Source organism: Hypanus sabinus, chromosome 11 (genome assembly GCF_030144855.1).
Source record: "Hypanus sabinus isolate sHypSab1 chromosome 11, sHypSab1.hap1, whole genome shotgun sequence".
In the NCBI taxonomy this organism is placed as follows: Eukaryota; Metazoa; Chordata; class Chondrichthyes; order Myliobatiformes; family Dasyatidae; genus Hypanus; species Hypanus sabinus.
Window position 1 is genome coordinate 95,712,750 of NC_082716.1, and position 19,274 is coordinate 95,732,023.

The 19,274-nt window shown below is 39.0% G+C and overlaps 1 protein-coding gene across 5 annotated transcripts in view; it reads left to right on the forward strand.

Annotated features, from left to right (window-relative positions):
• The window catches only part of cep350 (centrosomal protein 350), a 274,904-nt gene that overhangs the window by 175,938 nt on the left and 79,692 nt on the right, over nucleotides 1-19,274 (forward strand). For 2 of the 5 annotated variants that reach the window (XM_059984923.1, XM_059984927.1), the window contains 5 exons: nucleotides 3,260-3,391; nucleotides 7,460-7,626; nucleotides 9,904-10,029; nucleotides 11,934-12,106; nucleotides 15,430-15,626. In XM_059984923.1, the coding sequence (XP_059840906.1) occupies nucleotides 3,260-3,391; nucleotides 7,460-7,626; nucleotides 9,904-10,029; nucleotides 11,934-12,106; nucleotides 15,430-15,626 (795 nt within the window). Of the gene's footprint in view, nucleotides 1-3,259; nucleotides 3,392-7,459; nucleotides 7,627-7,792; nucleotides 7,835-9,903; nucleotides 10,030-11,933; nucleotides 12,107-15,429; nucleotides 15,627-19,274 lie in introns of all 5 variants that reach the window. The other 3 variants (XM_059984922.1, XM_059984925.1, XM_059984924.1) reach the window with 3 other exon arrangements.

Here is a 19,274-nt window from a genome sequence, read left to right on the forward strand (position 1 = left end):
TGGAACCTTTGGTTATAGCCATTCGTGAATCACCTAATATTTTGGGTATTACTCATGGGGAAGGGACATATAAGTTATCATTATATGCTGATGATTTGTTACTATACATATCCGACCCTAAGAGGTCTGTCCCTGCTATTTCGTCCTTGCTTGCTCAGTTTAGTAACTTTTCCGGTTATAAATTGAATTTTAATAAGAGTGAATTATTTCTATTAAATATGCAAGTTCCAATTTATAAACATTTACCATTTAAAGTTGTCACAGATTATTTTACTTATTTGGGTATTAAATTTACCAAAAGACAAAGATTTATATAAAGTTAATTTTTTACCTTTAATTGACCAAATTAAGCAACTTGTTACCAGGTGGTCTCCACTATCTTTGTCATTGGTTGGTCGAATTAATGCTATTAAGATGATGGTATTACCCAAACTCTTATATTTATTTCAAGCATTACCAATTTTTATTCCTAAATCTTTTTTTGATATTATTGACTCCAAAATACCTTCCTATCTGTGGTAGAATAAAAATCCTAGACTAAGGGAAAAATATTTACAGAAGCCTAAGAAGGAGGGTGGTTTGGCTTTGCCAAACTTGAGATTTTACTATTGGGCAGTTAATATACGATATTTAATATTTTGAACACAAGAATCGAATACAGCAGCTTGCCCACAATGGGTAAATTTGGAATGTAAATCTGTACAAGACTTTTCATTGTTTTCGATTTTAGGATTTTCACTTCCTTTTTTCTTTATCTAAATTGAATAAACAAATAACTAATCCTATAGTCAAATATACATTGCGAATTTGGTTTCAATTTCGTAAATTTTTTGGTTTGAATAAGTTCATCTTATCAAGCCCTATATTATCTAACTTTTTTTTCGGCCCTCTTTTATGGATCAAGCTTTTGTTTTATGGAAAACAAAAGGTATAACATGTTTTCGTGATCTGTTTTTGGATGATAGCTTTATGTCCTTTGAACAGCTATCTAATAAATATAATTTACCTAAACCTCATTTTTTTAGATATTTGCAAGTTAGAAATTTTTTATATAATGAGTTACAGTCTTTTCCCAAACTATGTCCATCGGACATTACGGAAAGAATTTTAGCTCTGAATCCTTGTCAAAAGGGTTTAGTAGCTGTCATTTATAATATGATCATGAAAATACAGCCAGAAGTATCAGAAAAAATTAAGAAGGAATGGGAAAAAAAAACTTCATTGTCTTATACCCACTGAGCAGTGAGAGAAAATTTTACTATCAGTCAATTCGTCTTCTGTTTGTGCTAAACATGCCTTAATACGGTTTAAGGTTGTACATAGAGCTCATATGTCTAAGGATAAACTTGCTCGATTTTATTCTTATGTTAATCCAACCTGTGACAGATGTCATTCTGATGTTGCTTCATTGACCCATATGTTTTGGTCTTGCCCTTGTTTGCAAAATTATTGGAAAGATATTTTCAGTATTATTTCAATAGTTCTGAATATCAATTTCCAACCGCATCCTATTACTGCCATTTTCGGTTTACCAATGGTGGATAATAGTCATTTATCCTCCTCATCTCGACGAATGATTGCATTTGTTACATTAATAGCTAGAAGATCTATTTTATTAAATTGGAAAGAAATTAATCCTTCAACTATATTTCAGTGGTTTTCTCAAACTATCTCTTGTTTGAGCTTAGAAAAATTAGAAGTGTTCCTTCAGTTAAATTTGAAGAAATTTGGAGACCATTTATTCAACATTTTCATATGAGTTAAATTGTCTTTTCCTAAACCTCACTTTATTATCCTTAATTATTTGGATGGAGGTTTGGAATTATTGGCACTACTGTATATATTTGACATTATGCAATGGCCCATGTTGGTTAGTGTTTTTCCCCCTCTTTTTTTTGGGGGGGGGTTTATTTCTTTTGTTAATAAATACCATGAGTTTGGGAGGTTATATATATTGATCATTATATATTTGAATGTCTACTTAAGCTATTAACTATGTACCCTCAAACTCTCTGTATTCATGTTTCATTTATGTTTGCTTAAAAATTAATAAAAAGATTTAAAAAGAAAAGAAAGGTTGGTAAGGCGCAACCTTCCACGTACAAAGCCATGCTGGCTCTCCCTAATTAGGCCATGGGTTTCCAAATGCTCATATTTCCTATTCCCAAGTAATTTTTCCAGCAGTTTCCCTGCAACTGACATTGAGACTTACCAGTCTATAGTTGCCAGGATTTTCCCTTGTTTAGTTGCCAGGATAGAGTTAATTTTCATTGGATATTTGTTCTATTTTAATTTGAATGTTTATTGTTTCTGGTTGTTTAGAAATGTTTAATTTTTCACTTATCCAAAACAGAAGTAGTATCCAAGTAATTATAGCAACCTAACCCTTGTCTTCGTGATTTTTATAAATGACTTGGATGAGGAAGTGAGGGTTCATTTGGTAGGTCAAATATGATGACAGAAAATAGTGTTAATGGCAAGACTCTGGGCAGTGTGGAGGTACATGGAGTTTAGAAAAATAGAGGGTTCTGGGTAACCCTAGGTAATTTCTAAGTACATATTTGGCACAGCACTGTGGGCCAAAGGGCCTGTATTGTGCTGGAGGTTTTCTATGTTTCTAAAATTATGCATATTAAATGATTCATATATATTGGGATGGGGTGGTTTGTGTTATCTTATGTGAACTGAGAAAGTTCTAAAATGTTGAGTGTATTTGGAGAAGCAGCATCAATTTTGTTTAAATAGCAATCGTAGGGGCCAATTTTATTGCATAAATTTGGTGTGATTTCAGAATTTGAACATTTTTTAAAATTAAAGTTTTGTATGAAAAGTTGCCAGGCTGAATAATTTGCCTTCTTAGCAGCAAAGCTACACCTTTGCCATATTGCTATGGACTACACCTACCCACTCTTGCCTCAATAGACAGCCACCTCTTCCAGAGATCCATGCTCTACCGGGAATTTACAAATTGCCTGTTGCTAACTTTATGTGTGATTGCTTAAAATCATAGTCTGATAGATTGCTGTGGATATACATATTAGCTGGAAGAGAGGGGAGTGCTTGCATTTTGTAAAAATAAGAAAAAAACATTAATATTGTGTTGCTTGATGAAAGAACAAGTTATTATTAGATATGAAGTCAATACTCAATGTATTTTAAGATGGCATGATATATTAAATGTGTTTTCTGCTGCATTACCTGTTGCTTATTACTGGAGAGATTATAGTATATTGACCTATTTTACTTATTGTGTACCCAGACACATGCAGAGAGCCTTCTGCAGTTTGCACAGACACACCAAGAGATGCTACAAGAGTCCACAAATAAAATTATGGTTCAACAAGTGGAGACTGCTAAGCTGACTGCAGATACCACACGCCAGATCAAAGAGGTACACTGAACTTTGTTGTAGCTGTTTCAATAAACCACACTTTCCGTGATACATATGATATTTCCTATACTTTGAAAGGCTAACTTTTTATGGGATTTGTGCTTTGAGCCATGGTGTATTGTGCATTTAAATAAACAGATGAAGCTGTTGATATACCGAATATGACACATTAGGGTAGGTGGCATAAGTGTTGGTGAGGGTGAGATAGGACTTTTAAGGGGATAATGTCAGAAATTAGAGCCTTGACATTTAAAATTACACTCAGTGCTCACCTTATTAGGCCACTGAGTATCTTCATGGTCTTCTGCTGCTGGAGCTCATCCACTTCAAGGTTTAATGTGTTGTGTGTTCAGAGGTGCTCTTGTGGACATTACTATTGTAAAGTGTGGTTATCTGAGTTACCATCGCCTATCAGCTTGAACTAGTCTACCCATTCTGCTTTGACCTCTATCCTAAAAGCATACAGAACTCACAGAATTGCTGCTCATTGGATTTTTTTTTGTTCTTTGCACCATTCTCTGTAAATTCAAGAGACTGTTAAGAAGGAAAATTCCAGAAAGTCAGCAGTTTCTGGGAGATCCAAACCATCCCATCTGGCACCAACGGTCAAATATCACTTAGATCACATTTGTTTCTATATTCTGATGTGTGGTCTGAACAACTGAACCTCTTGATCAGGCTTGCTTGCTTGCATTGAGTTGCTGCTACATGATTGGCTGCTTAGATATTTGTATTAAAAAACAGTTGTGCCTAATAAAGTAGCCACTGAGTGGATATTTGCCAGATCATTAGGGGATTTGAAAACTCAAGAAAACCATGAAATAAAGACACCATTGAGCTGAAGGCCACTACAGATCAAAGTGGTAGTGACGGTGATCTAGATTTGATGAAAGCTTGAATGCGAGCTTTGATTAAGCTAAAGTTCACAGTGTTTGAAAAATTTAGACAAGGCTCTTAGCAAAGATGGGCTGAGGAATGGTCAATGTCACAAAGGAGGATTAATTTACTGAAGAAAATATCAGAATACAAATTGAGAAACATAGAAACTTAGACAACCTGAAACACAATACAGGCCCCTCGGCCCACAAAACTGTGCCGAACATGTTCTTACCTTAGAAATTACCAAGGGTTACCCATAGCTCTTTTTCTAAGCTCCATGTACCTGTCCAGGAATCTCTTAAAAGACCCTATCATATCCACCTCCACTACTGTTGCCGGCAGCCTGTTCCACACAGTCACTGCTCTCTGCATTAAAAAACATACCCCTGACATCTCCTCTAAACCTACTTCCAAGCACCTTAAAACAATGCCCTCTCATGCTAGCCATCTCAATCCTGGGAAACAGTCCACACGATCAATGCCTCTCACTATCTTATATACCTCTATCAGTTCACCTCTCATCCTCTGACACTCCAGTGAGAAAAGGCCAAGTTCACTCAGCCTATTCTCATAAGGCATGCTCCCCAAACCAGGCAACATTCTTGTAAATCTCCTCTGCACCCTTTCTATGCTTTCCACATCCTTCCTGTAGTGAGGTGACCAGAACTGAGCACAGTACTCCAAGTGGGTATGACCAAGATCCTATATGACTGCAGTATTACCTCTCGGCTCCTAAATTCAATTCCACAGTTGATAAAGGCTAATGCATTGCATGCCTTCTTAACCACAGAGTCAACCTGCGCAGCAGCTTGGAGTGTCCTATGGACTCTCACCACAAGATCCCTCTGATCCTCCACACTGCCAAGCGTCTTACCATTAATGCTATATTCTGCCATCATATTTGACCTACCAAAATGAACCACCTCACACTTACCTGGATTGAACGCCATCTGCCACTTCTCAAGTCCAGTTTTGCATCCTATCAATGTCCTGCTGTAACGTCTGACAGCCTTCCACACTATCCACAATACTTCCAACCTCAGCAAATTTACTAACCCATCCCTCCACCTCCAAATCCAGGTCATTTATAAAAATCACGAACAGTATAGGTCCCAGAAGAGATCCCTGAGGCACACCACTGGTCACTGACCTCCTTGCAGAATTTGACCTTTCTATAACCCCTCTTTGCCTTCTGTGGGCAAGCCAGTTCTGGATCCATGAAGCAATGTCCCCTTGGATCCCATGCCTCCTTACTTTCTTAATAAGCCTTGCATGGGGTACCTTATCAAATGCCTTGCTGAAATCCATATACACTACATCTACTGGTCAATCTTCATCAATGTAAGGTACGACCTGCCCTTGACAAAGCCATGATGACTATTTCTAATCATATTATGCCTCTCCAAATGTTCGTAAATTCTGCCTCTCAGGATCTTCTCCATCAACTTACCAACCACTGAAGTAAGACTCACTGGTCTATAATTTCCTGGGCTATCTATGCTCCCTTTCTTGAACAAAGGAATAACATCCACACCCCTTAAATCCTTTGGAACCTCTCCTGGATGAGGACCATTGATGATGTAAAGATCATCGCTAGAAACTCAGCAATCTCCTCCCTCGCTTCCCACAGTAGCCTGGAGTACATTTCATCCGGTCCCAAAGACTTATCCAACTTTATGCTTACCAAAAGCTCCAGCACATCCTTCTCTTCAATATCTATATGCTCAAGTTTTTCTGTCCGCTGAAAGTCACCCCTACAATCGCCAAGATCCTTTTCCATAGTGAATACTGAAGCAAAATATTCATTAAGTACCTCTGCTGTCTCCTCCGGTTCCATGCATACTTATCCACTGTCAGGCTTGATTGGTCCTATTCTCTTGCGTCTTCTTGCTCTTCACATACTTGTAGAATGTCGTGTGGTTTTCCTTAATCATGTCCACCAAGGCCTTCTCATGGCCCCTTCTGGCTCTCTTAATTTCATTCTTGAGCTCCTTCCTGCTAATCTTATAATCTTCTAGATCTCTATCATTACCTAGTTTTTTGAACCTTTCGTAAGCTCTTCTTCTTGACTAGATTTTCAACATCATTTGTACACCACGGTTCCTGTACCCTACCATCCATTCCCTCCCTCATTGGAACATACCTGAACATTTGCCATATATTTTCCGTACATTTTCCTGAGAACATCTGTTTCCAATTTATGCTTCCTTGCCTGATAGCCTCATATTTCACATTATTTCAATTAAACACTTCCCTAATTTGAGTACACTTTGTCGTGAGTTTCCATCCTTTACATGCACAATTGGGATTGACGAACATAGTAAAATTTTCACCATGTATCAGGCATCAATTATATATTTGAAATTTCCTCATGCCCTTCACTTCCTCACTTCAGCTCATCACATCTTATTCTCCCATTGATTTATCTTGATTCCTACTCTGATCAAGTTGTGCAGGGAAATTTCTAACACTTTGTTCAACCTAAACCATTACCTCTTTTTCTTCCAGAGATCACCTGCAGAATGTTTCCAGCATTTATGTATTTCATTTCAGATTTCAAGCATCTAGTTGCTTTTTCATTAATTTTTCGAAGAGGTGCTTAAAATAGGAGCACTAATACTAAAGAATCTGATGATGCCAAGAGTAAGAGTAGGATTTGGAATCAAATTGGATGGGCATAGTGTAAAATGATCATAAATCAATGCCCAGAATCTGCATTTGTTATACACATTAATAATTTATATGAATATAGGAGGTATTATTAGTAAGTTCATGAATGGCACAGAATAGGTGTTGTTGATGATGAAAAGGATAATCAAGGAACAAAGTTTGTGTCGGAAGGTAGATCAGCATTGTTATTGATTAGTGGAGCTTAATTAGTGGCTTACTGCTTATCTTTAAATAAAGGGGCTTAAGGTTCGATGAAAAGTTTATTGAAAAATTTCTTTAGCTGCAATTTTGATTCAGTGTGTGCTTTGGGAAGGGTAATAGTAGTTAACCTAAGGCAAGGAGATGAATGGAAAATATTTGTGTGATCCATGGGAAAAGAGCAAGAAAGTGGCATTAATAGAATACCTCTTGAAGAAAAGTACACAGAGGCTCTATAGTTTTGTGATTTCATAGAGCAACAGTTGACCACCAATTTGTATTTAATCTGTACCATTCTGACAAGAGTTTTTTTTTATTTAGATGAGTGATCTAGCATACGTTCAGATTGCAACAGGATCTCCAACCACTGTGGCTACCAACCTATCACGTGGAGCAATCACTGCACCAGTTATGGCACTGTTGGACCAAAAGAAGCTGCAGCAATCTGAACTTGTGAAGCAACTGCATGTAAAGATTGAATCTGAAGGGTAAGGCATCTGAATGCTGCTTCACCTTGATCAGAGATCATTGATCAGTCTCATGAGGTTAATAATCTGGGGAGCTTGTCGCTGATGGCCTTGACTTTAGGCATATCTACTGATGCTATATGTAGGTCCCATACACATAACTCACCTTATGGATTTGTCTTTTCAGAATTAATGAATGTACAGATGTGATGAACGCAACAGTGAGCAAGTAATTATTTCTGATATTAAAATAAGACTGGTCTCACTGGTTAGCTATTTATGAAGAGACTGTTTGAATATAGTTCATATTTCTAATAAGGATTGTAACTATAATTCAACCTTATAATGCTTGGGATTGACTTAGTGGTGGAATTATTTTTAAAGCTTTCATATAACATGCTTATTACAGAATAATAGTTTGTTTGAGTAACTTCAGGAGTAGAGTTCATCCTCACCTTGGTAAGCTTAGCTTTAGGCTATTATCTGAAGATCTGGCTTTTACATATTGATTTGCAGGATGTGGTAGTTGCCCTGGTTGTAATGAGGGCTGTTTCCATGCAGTTTCTATCTATGACTCCATGACTCTAAATCTCCCAGTAACAACCATTCTCTGGGTCAATAGCCCAAGTCACTGGAAATGCAGTAACTTAACTTCAATCCTGTCAGTCCTTCTTAATTTTTAAGTAGAATTTTTACAGACTTATAAGCAAGTTAATTTTACTATATTCTGCAAAATCTGTCTTGAAAGTACCCAAGTCTTCAAAATCTCAGTCAAACATTTAGCCATTGTTAATCAGCATGGGATAGAATGGAGCATTCTAATTTATTTAGCAAATTTAAATTCAGTGAATTAAGCTGAAATTTACAACAAAGTTATTGGAAAGTATTTTTTTTTAATGTTGCCATCCTTTTCATAACTTTTTCCTGAAATGGCCCATTAAAAACCTATGCTTAAACAAAATTAAGCCAGCATTGACTTGGACTCAGATTTGGACATTGTCAGGTCATATCAGCAAAGTGACAGAAAGTTTTGTTAACAGTGCTGTCATGTGGCATTTATTTATGAATAAATATTCAATTGCATCAGGAGAATGTAGCCCATTGCAATCCTGTTCCAAACATGGACATTAAAGCTGAATTCCAGAGGTGAAGTTAGAGATAATTTGCCTCAACTCTAAAGTAAGCTTTATTTGAGTATAACATCAAGGAGCTTAGTAAAACTTAAATAATTGAGAATCCTGAGGAAAATTCAGCACTAGCTAGATAGTTACATCCTGCACAGAGAATGGTTGAGATTGTTGGATGTCAGTCATTTTAGGGTCAGAAAATCACAATAGGAATTTCAAATGTTACTATCCTAGATCTAATCATGCTCACCATTGAATAATCTTTCATCAAAATATGTGTATGTTTGATAATTGGACTCACTTAATTCCATTCACAGTTTATCAAAAGAAGAAATTAATCATGCCTGCCTGGAATAAGGCGAGGGCAGCATTCATGTATGCATGATGTGGGAAATGATATTATCATCATAAGTACCTGATAATAGTCCCCAGTATGAGATTTTAAACCCACATTCATTATTCTGTGAATTACTGCTGTAGAATCTTCACCATGAATGTCTTAGGTGATCTAAAAATTAATTGTGATGTGAACAGATAGGAGGCTGTAATGCACTTTTTGATTCCCAAAGACTTTATCATTTGCAATACAGTGGAATATTTATTTCTTGCTTGGATAAGTGTGCTTCAATGGCACTTAGAAGCTTGACACCATCCAGGATAAAGCAACCCATCAACTACCCTAAGCATTCATTTCTTCCACTAGTGGCACATGGCAACTGAAGTCCGTATTCTTCAAAATTCACTGCAGTCATCTGACTCTTCCACTCTGATAACACCTGGCAATCAAGAAAGCAATGAGCAGTAGGTACAGCAAATAGCCTGTCCTGCATAGTCCTGATTTGAAATACATTGTTGGTCCTTAATTGGCACTGGGTCTAGATGCTGGAACTTCCAGGCCAGTATGCCGGGAGTAGCTTCAGAAGGATTAAAACTCACCATGAACAGGCAATTTGGGATGTCAATACATACTGGCCTACTCTAGCAATAACTGTGTCCCATAATTAATGAAATTTGCATGGTACTTTAAATTGAGAACCTTGAAGGAGCCCCAGTGAAGTATATTTTAATAGAAAACCTGTTATAAATATTTTGGCAAGATGGAAAAAGAATTAAGCTATGTAAATCAATGGTGATAAACTGACCTGTATGATTTTCCCCTCTTATTTCTTAGCAGGAGGAGTAACAATAGCCCTTCATCTATTGGTCCTGTGGAGAAATCACATGATTCTAAAGTTCACTATTCAGCTTCATTAGACAGCCTATCTGAGTCATCCAGATATAAACATCATGATCAAAGGTGTGATCATTTAAAAAAAATTTTTCTTTACAGTACTTTCCTTATAAAATATTCACAAACTCAAGCTGTCACACATTGCCTGGAGGCATAAGTCCTGACCCCCACCATTAGATTTCATTCTGTTCAAGGTCCAAGGTTGTGTGCTGGGTAGCAGACACCAACAGAGTCAACAAACTCATTCGTAAGGCCAGTGATGATGTGGGGGTGGAATTGGACTCTCTGATGGTGGTGTCTGAAAAGAGGATGCTGTCCAAGTTGCATGCCATCTTGGACAATGTCTCCCATTCACTCCATAATGTACTAGTTAGGCACAGGAGTACGTTCAGCCAGAGACTCATTCCACCGAGGTGCAACACTAAGCATCATAGGAAGTCATTCCTGCCTGTGGGTATCAAACTTTACAACTCCTCCCTCAGAGTGTCACACACCCTGAGCCAATATGCTGGTCCTGGACTTATTTCCACTTGGAATAATTTATGGTTTTATATTACTGTATTTCTACACTATCCTTGGTTGGTGTGACCGTAACAAAACCCAATTTCCCTTGGGGTCAATGAAGTATGTCTGTCTGTCTGTCAAATGCCACCAACAGGCAAAGTCAGTGGTATTCATACTGAAGTAACTTGACTGATTTAACTGCATTTCTTTGTTGAATTCCAGCCTCTGTCTTAACTGTAATTGGCTAACTCAAAACAAACATTTTGACTCCCTGCCGGGTTTTATTTCCATCTGATATACTTAACTTTGTGCAGTGATCTGTTGTGAATTTCAACATCAGACTGCACATGCGCCTTTCAGTTTAGTCTCAATGATAGCTTTTCTAACAAACACCTCAACCTTTTCTATTACTCTTGCCTTTCCTTTGTCCCCATCACAGGTTCCTCAGTGATATGCTTTGTTATTTGTTTCTATGCATCTTTTCCCCACTGCTGTATCCCAGGGCTGTTTTGAGCCTAAGCCCTGGAATTCCATTGCTCCCTTCTGCATCTCAACCTCATTTCCCTCCGTAAATTTAATCTTCTTACCCCTCCAAATATTTTCTCTATTGTTCGTTTATGTATTTGTTTGACTCTGTGAAGCTCTGAGCACTTTTAGACCATAAGATGATAAGATATAGAAACAGAATTAGGCCATTTGGCCCATTGAGTCTGCTCCGCCATTTCATTATGGCTCATCCATTTCCCTCTATACCACAATCTCCTGCCTTCTCACCATATCCCTTCATTGTCTGACTAATCATGAATCTTATCAACCTTTGCCTTAAATATACCCAATGATTTGGCATCCACTGCTACCTGTGGCAAAGAATTCTACAGATCCACCACACTCTGGCTAAAGAAACGCTTCATCTCTGTTCTAAATGGATGTTCCTCTGTTCTGAGGCTGTCCTCTGGTTTTAGACACCCATACCATAGGAAACATCCGCTGCATTGAGACCTTTCAAGATTCAATAGGTTTCGATGAGATCTAAATCCACCCCCTCCCCCTTATTTTTTATGAATTCCAGTGAGTACAGGTCCAGATCCATCAAACATTCCTCAGAATTTTTTTGTGTTAAAGGTACCAAAATCCCATTTAATCATAGCTTGCTTCCTTTCCAAGAGGATATGGTGGCAGAATATTGGTCATGCATATGGTGGTCATTAATAACTCCAACCAAGCATGCAAAAGAAACTTATTTTCTCCAAAGAGTTTAGAAGTTGGGACTTGCACCAAGTGAATTATTTCATCTGGATAATGTTAATAGATTTAAGGTGATGGTGATGGGAGTGCTAGGGTAGGGAGCACATGAATTTTTTTGTTGATGAGATGAGATTAGATGCAGATTAGTGGTAGGTAGCATGAACCTATAGTGTGCATTCTGTTTCTTTGCTCTCAATATTTTTATTTTACCTCTTGACCAGTAGTGGTGGCAGCAGTATTCAAGAGAGTCCTTCCTTAGCTTCCTCTGAAAAGGGAGCAGAGAGCAGGGCTTCCCATGGTGAGAAGGGAGATAGCTCTGTTGAAGAGGAGGTGCACACAGCAGCTGGTGACTCAATACAAAGTGCCAGTATGCAACCTTTGCCTGATGATAAAGGTGAGTTTGCAATCACAGATAATCTTTTTCTCTACCTCGCTCACTGCAATGTAAGATAATGCAATGAGGGAATACTTTGATTAACTGATCAAAATAAACAGCCTTTTACTGAATTTATACTTCTTCTCAAGGCACAATATTGGATGTAAGATGACCTGTACTTTGTTCAATGCAATAACATGCTGGTTTAGAAAACTATCATCCATTTGCAGTTCCCATTCCCATTTTGATATGTCTGTCCATGGTGTTCTCTACCGCCGTGATGAGGCCACACTTAGGTTGGAGAAACAGCACCTTGTATTCCATCTGGGTAGCCTCTAAACTGACGCATGAACATCGATTTCTCGAACTTCCGGTAATTGCCCAGTCCACCTTTACTATTCCTAATCCTCTTTCCCTCTCTCATGTTATCTCCTTGCCTGTTCATCTCCTCCCTCTGGTGCTCTTCCCCGCTTTTCTTTCTTCCATGGCTTTCTCTCCTCTTCTATCAGACTCCCTTTTCTACAGCCTGTATCTCTTTCACCAATCAACTTCCCAGATCTTTACTTCACCCCCCCACTTCAGGTTTCACCTACCACTTTATGTTTCTCTCCCCCTCGCCCACATTTTAAATCTACTTCTAAGCTTTTTTTTCCTCCAATCCTGCCAAAGGCTGTTAGCCCGAAACATCAACTGTATTCTTTTCCATAGATTCTACCTAGCCTGCTGAGTTCCTCCAGGGTTTTGTGTGTGTTACTTGGATTTCTAGCATCTGCTTTGTGCATTTCTTCTGTTCTTATTATCTCAATATAATTAACTTTAGAGTTTTTCCAAAGGCAATAGATTCCTGTGGAAAGTATTCTTTCTGCATAGTTGTGTCAATGGTGAGATAATGAAGCCAATGAACATATCTCCGTCACCAACTGTTCAATTGCACATTTGTCCTAATGAAACTTCGGGAAAGAATAATTATAATATGATAGTGTAGCGGTGTGCTACATACAGCGCTAAAATTACGACACGGAGTCGGTAACTGCAGTCAAAGGAAAAACTTTATTCGAAATCTTCAGCCTCACTTTTAAGCCTCCCTCAACCTGCCCCCCCATGGCGCAGAGGCTCCAAAGCTCGCAAACCCCCGTAGGCTATCTAATTGTGAGCCGGTTCGGATGTGCCAGGAAATGGGTCGCCACAATAGGACATTATATCAAGATTTACAGTAATATTGTGTATTGTGTAAATCTACACAAAGTAAACTGTAAGATATAAAGTATGAATTGGCTATTTGGCTATGGTAGATTGAAAAGCACCATTACTAGGTCGGCTGGTGACGCAGTGACGTCAGCGCTGGACTCCGGAACGGAGGTTCCCGGGTTCGAATCCAGTCGGGCCATTCCTGAGTACGTTTTCCATCTGTGCTGGGTTGAGTGTTGAGCTTGCAACTCGACCTTGTAAAATAAAGAAAGAGTACTGCGAAATGTCTGTGCGAGGAGTGGTGCACCACACAGTCTTTCGTTCCGTGCCTTGAACCATATAATCGTATATAACCATATAACAATTACAGCACTGAAACAGGCCATCTTGGCCCTTCTAGTCCGTGCCGAACTCTTAATCTCATCTAGTCCCATTGACCTGCACTCAGCCCATAACCCTCCATTCCTTTCTTGTCCATATAGCTATCCAATTTTTTTTTTAAATGACAATATTGAACATGCCTTTACCATTTCTACTGGAAGCTCATTCCACACAGCTACCACTCTCTGAGTAAAGAAGTTCCTCCTCATGTTTCCCCTAAACTTTTGCCCCCTAACTCTCAACTCATGTTCTATTCTTTGAATTTCCCCTACTCTCAATGGAAAAAGCCTATCCACGTCAACTCTATCTATCCTCCTCATAATTTTAAATACCTCTATCAAGTCCCCCCTCAACCTTCTACACTGCAAAGAATAAAGACTTAACTTGTTCAGCCTTTCTCTGTAACTCAGGTGCTGAAACCCAGGTAACATTCTAGTAGATCTTCTCTGTACTCTATCTATTTTGTTGACATCTTTCCTATAAATCGGTGACCAGAACTGTACACAATACTCAAAATTTGGCTTCACCAATGCCTTGTACAATTTTAACATTACATCCCAACTTCTATACTCAGTGCTCTGATTTATAAAGGCCAGCATACCAAAAGCTTTCTTCACCACCCTATCCACATGAGATTCCACCTTCAGGGAACTATGCACCATTATTCCTAGATCACTCTGTTCTACTGCATTCCTCAGTGCCCTACCATTTACCATGTATGTCCCATTTTGATTAGTCCTACCAAGATGTAGCACCTCACACTTATTAGCATTAAACTCCATCTGCCATCTTTCAGCCCACTCTTCTAACTGGCCTAAATCTCTCTGCAAGCTTTAAAAACCTACTTCGTTATCCACAACGCCACCTGTCTTAGTATCACCTGCATACTTACTAATCCAGTTTACCACCCCATCATCCAAATCATTAATGTATATGACAAACAGCACTGAGCCCAGTACAGATCCCTGAGGCACACCACTAGTCACCGGCCTCCAACTTGACGAACAGTTATCCATCACTACTCTCTGACATCTCCCATCCAGCCACTGTTGAATCCATTTTACTACTTGAAGGCATGAAAATGCCTGACAATGGCCTCTCAGGCTTGAGTCAATTACGTCATCATTATCATCATCATTACAGGGTATGGTAGTGGCGAAGCAGAGACAAACGTTTAAATAGTTAATAAGTTGATAATAAAAATATATTTAAGGCTCAAACTTCAACAAGAGAATATGTCCCAATATAGAGCAATACATCATAGAAATTGGCCCTTCAGCTCAAGTCATCAACACTGACTAAGATCTTTGCTGGTGGTTGGCACACAATTATGTCTCACAAGAGAGCTTAAAGACAGTATAAGATTGGGTTGGAGGAGAGGACAGAGTGAAAGGCAACCAAATTTATTAATGATATGAAAATAGTACCTGAATGGAAGGTGAATAATATTCATCTCTGAGCATTTTGGTAGTAAGTGGATTTCTTGATTATATCAACATGTTAAGAAATCGTTGTTTTAAAACAAAGCATAATTAGCCATGGCATTTATCAGTTATGCAGTTGCATATTGATTTCATCAAGTTTTTAATCTCTGAAGTGACAATCACAAATGCACAAACACAAAATGTAACTAGTTTACCTAAATCAGAAGTACAATTCAGCTATCAACATCCAAATCTACAATTTGGGAACATTTCAGGTAAGAATATGAAATTGAAAACTGTACTCTGTTATATTCTTTTTCCTAATTAAGCTACATGATTTGTCTCTAGATTCAGCTTCTATTGCCACTGAGTATTCTTTGAAATTTGATGAATCAATGACAGAAGATGAAATTGAAGAGAAATCCTTTCGTTCCCTTTTGCCATCTGAGAGCCACCGCCGCTTTAACATGGAGCGGAAGCGCAGCAGGCTGGATGATTCGGATGAGGAAACTGCCAGGGACCAGTCAACCTTGACAGCTGTCAAAGTAGGTTTATGTAATAGAGATGGATTGTACAAGCTGAAGTTATTTTTCCTTGAATATAGATGATCTAAATAGATGTTTAAGGTAGTAAATTGAGAGAAACTTTTCTCTTGTAGGAGCGTTCAATTTGAAACTAACTTGTTCAGGATTAATGTCAAGATGCACACACTGAAGAAAATGGACATTTTGAATTTTCTGAAAACTTGCTCTAGAGTGAGGGTTCCCAACCTGAGATCCACATACCCTTGGTTAATAGTAGGGGTCTATGGTAATGCTCTGCTCTAGAGTAATGGGAGATGGAGTGGTGAGAGTCTGTTTACAACTGAAATATTAGGTTTTTTTCTAAGCAATAGACATGGAAGCAAAATGGAGTTAAAATAGAAATCATTTGAATTGCCTTCTCCAATTCCAATGTTCCTCGTAACTGGATAAAGGATGCAGCTCAAAAATATTTTGGAAAACCTGTTAATACTGCAGAGCAGACAATACAGACTCCAGATGTCTTAATTTCATTTTTCCACTGATTGTGTGGGGCTCAGGAGGAAAGATTGTAAGGAAGGTTCCATGTTGTTTTCCCTTGTTTAAGTTAACTGGATAGGTACAATTTTCTTTTTGCCCTTTGTTTTTAATTACCTTGTATCCTTAAGTGAATTGTAGTAAATTCATCAACTTTTGCCCATCTAACTGAGCATGTGTTCACCTAGCCAGATAATTGATGAATTCTAGGAAATATGAGACTTCTCTGTGAATGGCACAGGGAGACTAACAATACAAAATGCACAAAATCTGGGAAGATCTAGGGAGATTTGGCCAATGAGGAAGTTTCATCTTAATACAAAAGAAACCACTGCCAGTATGGAAACTATGGAAATAAAGCGGAAGTTGCATAGCCAGCGACACTGAAAATACAGTAACTGTTCATTATTAATCTAAGCAACAGATGAAACATTTCAGTATGGTGATCTTTAATCAGAATAACGGAGATTTACTCCTTTTACACTTAAATCTGCCCTTTGCGTTTTCCCTTCTCTTACACTACTCAAGAATCTTTCCGTCTCCCAGCTGGCCACATCACTGCCAGGTGCACCAAGATGCAGCTCCTGAGAGACCGTGTTAGGGATCTGGAGCTGCAGCTTATTAGGAAAAGTGAGCAAAAGAGAGATAGGAGTTACAGGGAGTTAGTCACCCTGAGGCTGCAGGAGTTAGATAAGTGGGTGACTGTTCAGGAAAGGGAACAGAAGAGCTCAGATAGTAGAGAGCATCCCTGTGGCCATCTCCATCAGTAATCATTATCACATTTTGGATACTATTGTGGGGGGTGACCTGACAAGAGGACAACCACAGCGATTGGGTCCTGGCACTGAGCCTGGTTCTGTGGTGCAAAAGGGAGAGAAGAAGATGAGGAATGCGATAGTCATAAGGGATTCCACTGGTGAGGGGAACAAACAGGAGGTTCTGTCAGCCTGATGGAGATACCCGCTTGGTGTGTTGCCTCCCAGGTGCCAGGATGTCTCGGATTGGGCGCAGAGTATTCTGAAGGGAGGGGGAACAGCCAGAAGTTTTGGTACATGTTGGTATCAATGACTTGGGTAGAAAAAGGGAGGAAGTCCTGAAGAGAGAATTCAGTGAATTAGGTAGGAAGTTGAAAAGCAGAGCCTCCAGGGTAGTAACCTCAGGATTGCTGCCTGTGCCACCTGCTAATGAGCGCAAAAATAGCATGATCTGCATGTTAATGTGTAGCTGAGAGACTGGTGTAGGGAGCAGGGCTTTGGGTTCCTGGATCAGTGGGGTCTCTTCTGGGGGAGGTGCGATCTGTACAAAAAGGATGGGTTACACCTGAACCCAAAGGGGTCCAATATGTAGCAGGCAGTTTAATAGAGCTGTTAGGGAGGGTTAAAGCTAATTTGGCAGGGGGCTGGGAACTGGAGTGATAGGACTGAGGAAGGGGAAAACAGAAATAAATCAAAGATAGTGTGCAACAGAGATGGTAGAAAGGACAGGCAGGAGATGAGGCATAGTCACAGCCAGTGGGATGACTTACAACAGAGAGCAACAAATACTGGACTGAAAGTGTTTGAATGCACGCAGCATAATAAATAAAATGGTCAATCTTGAAATTCAGCTACAGTTTGGCAAGCATGACATTGTGGCCATGTCTGAAACTTGGCTAAATGACAGCTGCCATTGGGAGCTGAATGTTCGGGGATATACAGTGCATTGGAAAGATAGGTTAGTAAGCAGAGGGGGTGGTGTGGTCCTGTGTATAAGAAATAATATTAAATCATTAGAAAGGGATGACTTAGCATCAGAAAGTGGGTTGACTTAAGAAATGGCAGGGATAAAAGGACCCTAATGACAGTTGTATACAGGCCTCCAAACAGCAGCCGGGATGTGAATTACAAATTACAGCAGGATATAGAAAAGGTGTTTCAGAAGAGCACTGTCATGATAATCATTGGGGATTTTAAGATGAAGGTGGATTAGGAAAACCAGGTCAGTACTGGACCTTAAGAGAGAATTTGTAGAATGTCTAAGGGATGGCTTTTTAGAACAGTTTGTTGTTGAGCCAACTAGGGGATGGGCTGTGCTGGATTGGGTGTTGTGCAATGATCCAGAGGTGATAAGAGAAGGTTAAGGAACACTTAGGGAACAGTGATCACAATATAATTGAGTTCACTTTGAAATTTGAGAAGGAGAAACTAAGATCCAATGTGTCGGTATTTCAGTGGAATAAAGGAAATTACAATGGCATGAGAGGGGAACTGGCCAAAGTTGACTGGAAAGGACACTAGCAAGAAGGACAGCAAAGCAACAATGGCTGCAGTTTCTGTGAAAATGAGGGGCGTGCAAGACAGATACATTCCAAATAAGAAATTTTCAAATGGAAGGACACTACCCTGGCTGACAAGTGATGTCAGAGCCAAAGTAAAAGCAAAAGAGAGGGTGTACAAGGAAGCCAAAGCTAGTGGGAAGATAGGCAGTTGGGAAGCTTTTAAAAGCTTGCGTAAGGAAACTGAGAAGGTCATTAGGAAGGAAAAAATCAACTATGAAAGGAAGTTGTCAACTGATATCAACGAAGATACTAAAAAATTTTTAAAGTATATAAAGGGTAAAAGAGTTGACGGTAGATTTAGGACCAATAGAAAATGACATTGTAATGAGAGACGCAGAGATGGCAGAGGAACTGAATGCATATTTTGCATCAGTTTTCACAATGGAGGATATCTGCGGTATACTGGACATTTAAGTATGTCAAGGAAGTGAAGTATGTGCAGTGAAAAATACGACTGAGAAGGTACTCAGGCAGCTTAATGGTCTGAGGGTGGGTAAATTTCATGGACCTGATGGAATGTACCCTTGGGTTCTGAAGGAATTAGCTGGAGAGGTTGTGGAAGCATTAACAATGATTTTTCAAGAATTGATAGACTCTGGCACGGTACTGGATGACTGGAAAATTGCAAATGTTGCTCTGCTGTTTAGGAGGGTGAAAGGAAAGGCAGCAGAAAGGAAACTATAGACCTATTAGCCTGGCATCAGTGGTTGGGAAGTTGTTGGACTCAATAGTTAGGAGTGAGATTAGATTACCTGGAGGTACATGGCAGGATAGACCAAAGCCAGCATGCTTTCCTGAAAGGAAAATCCTGCCTGACT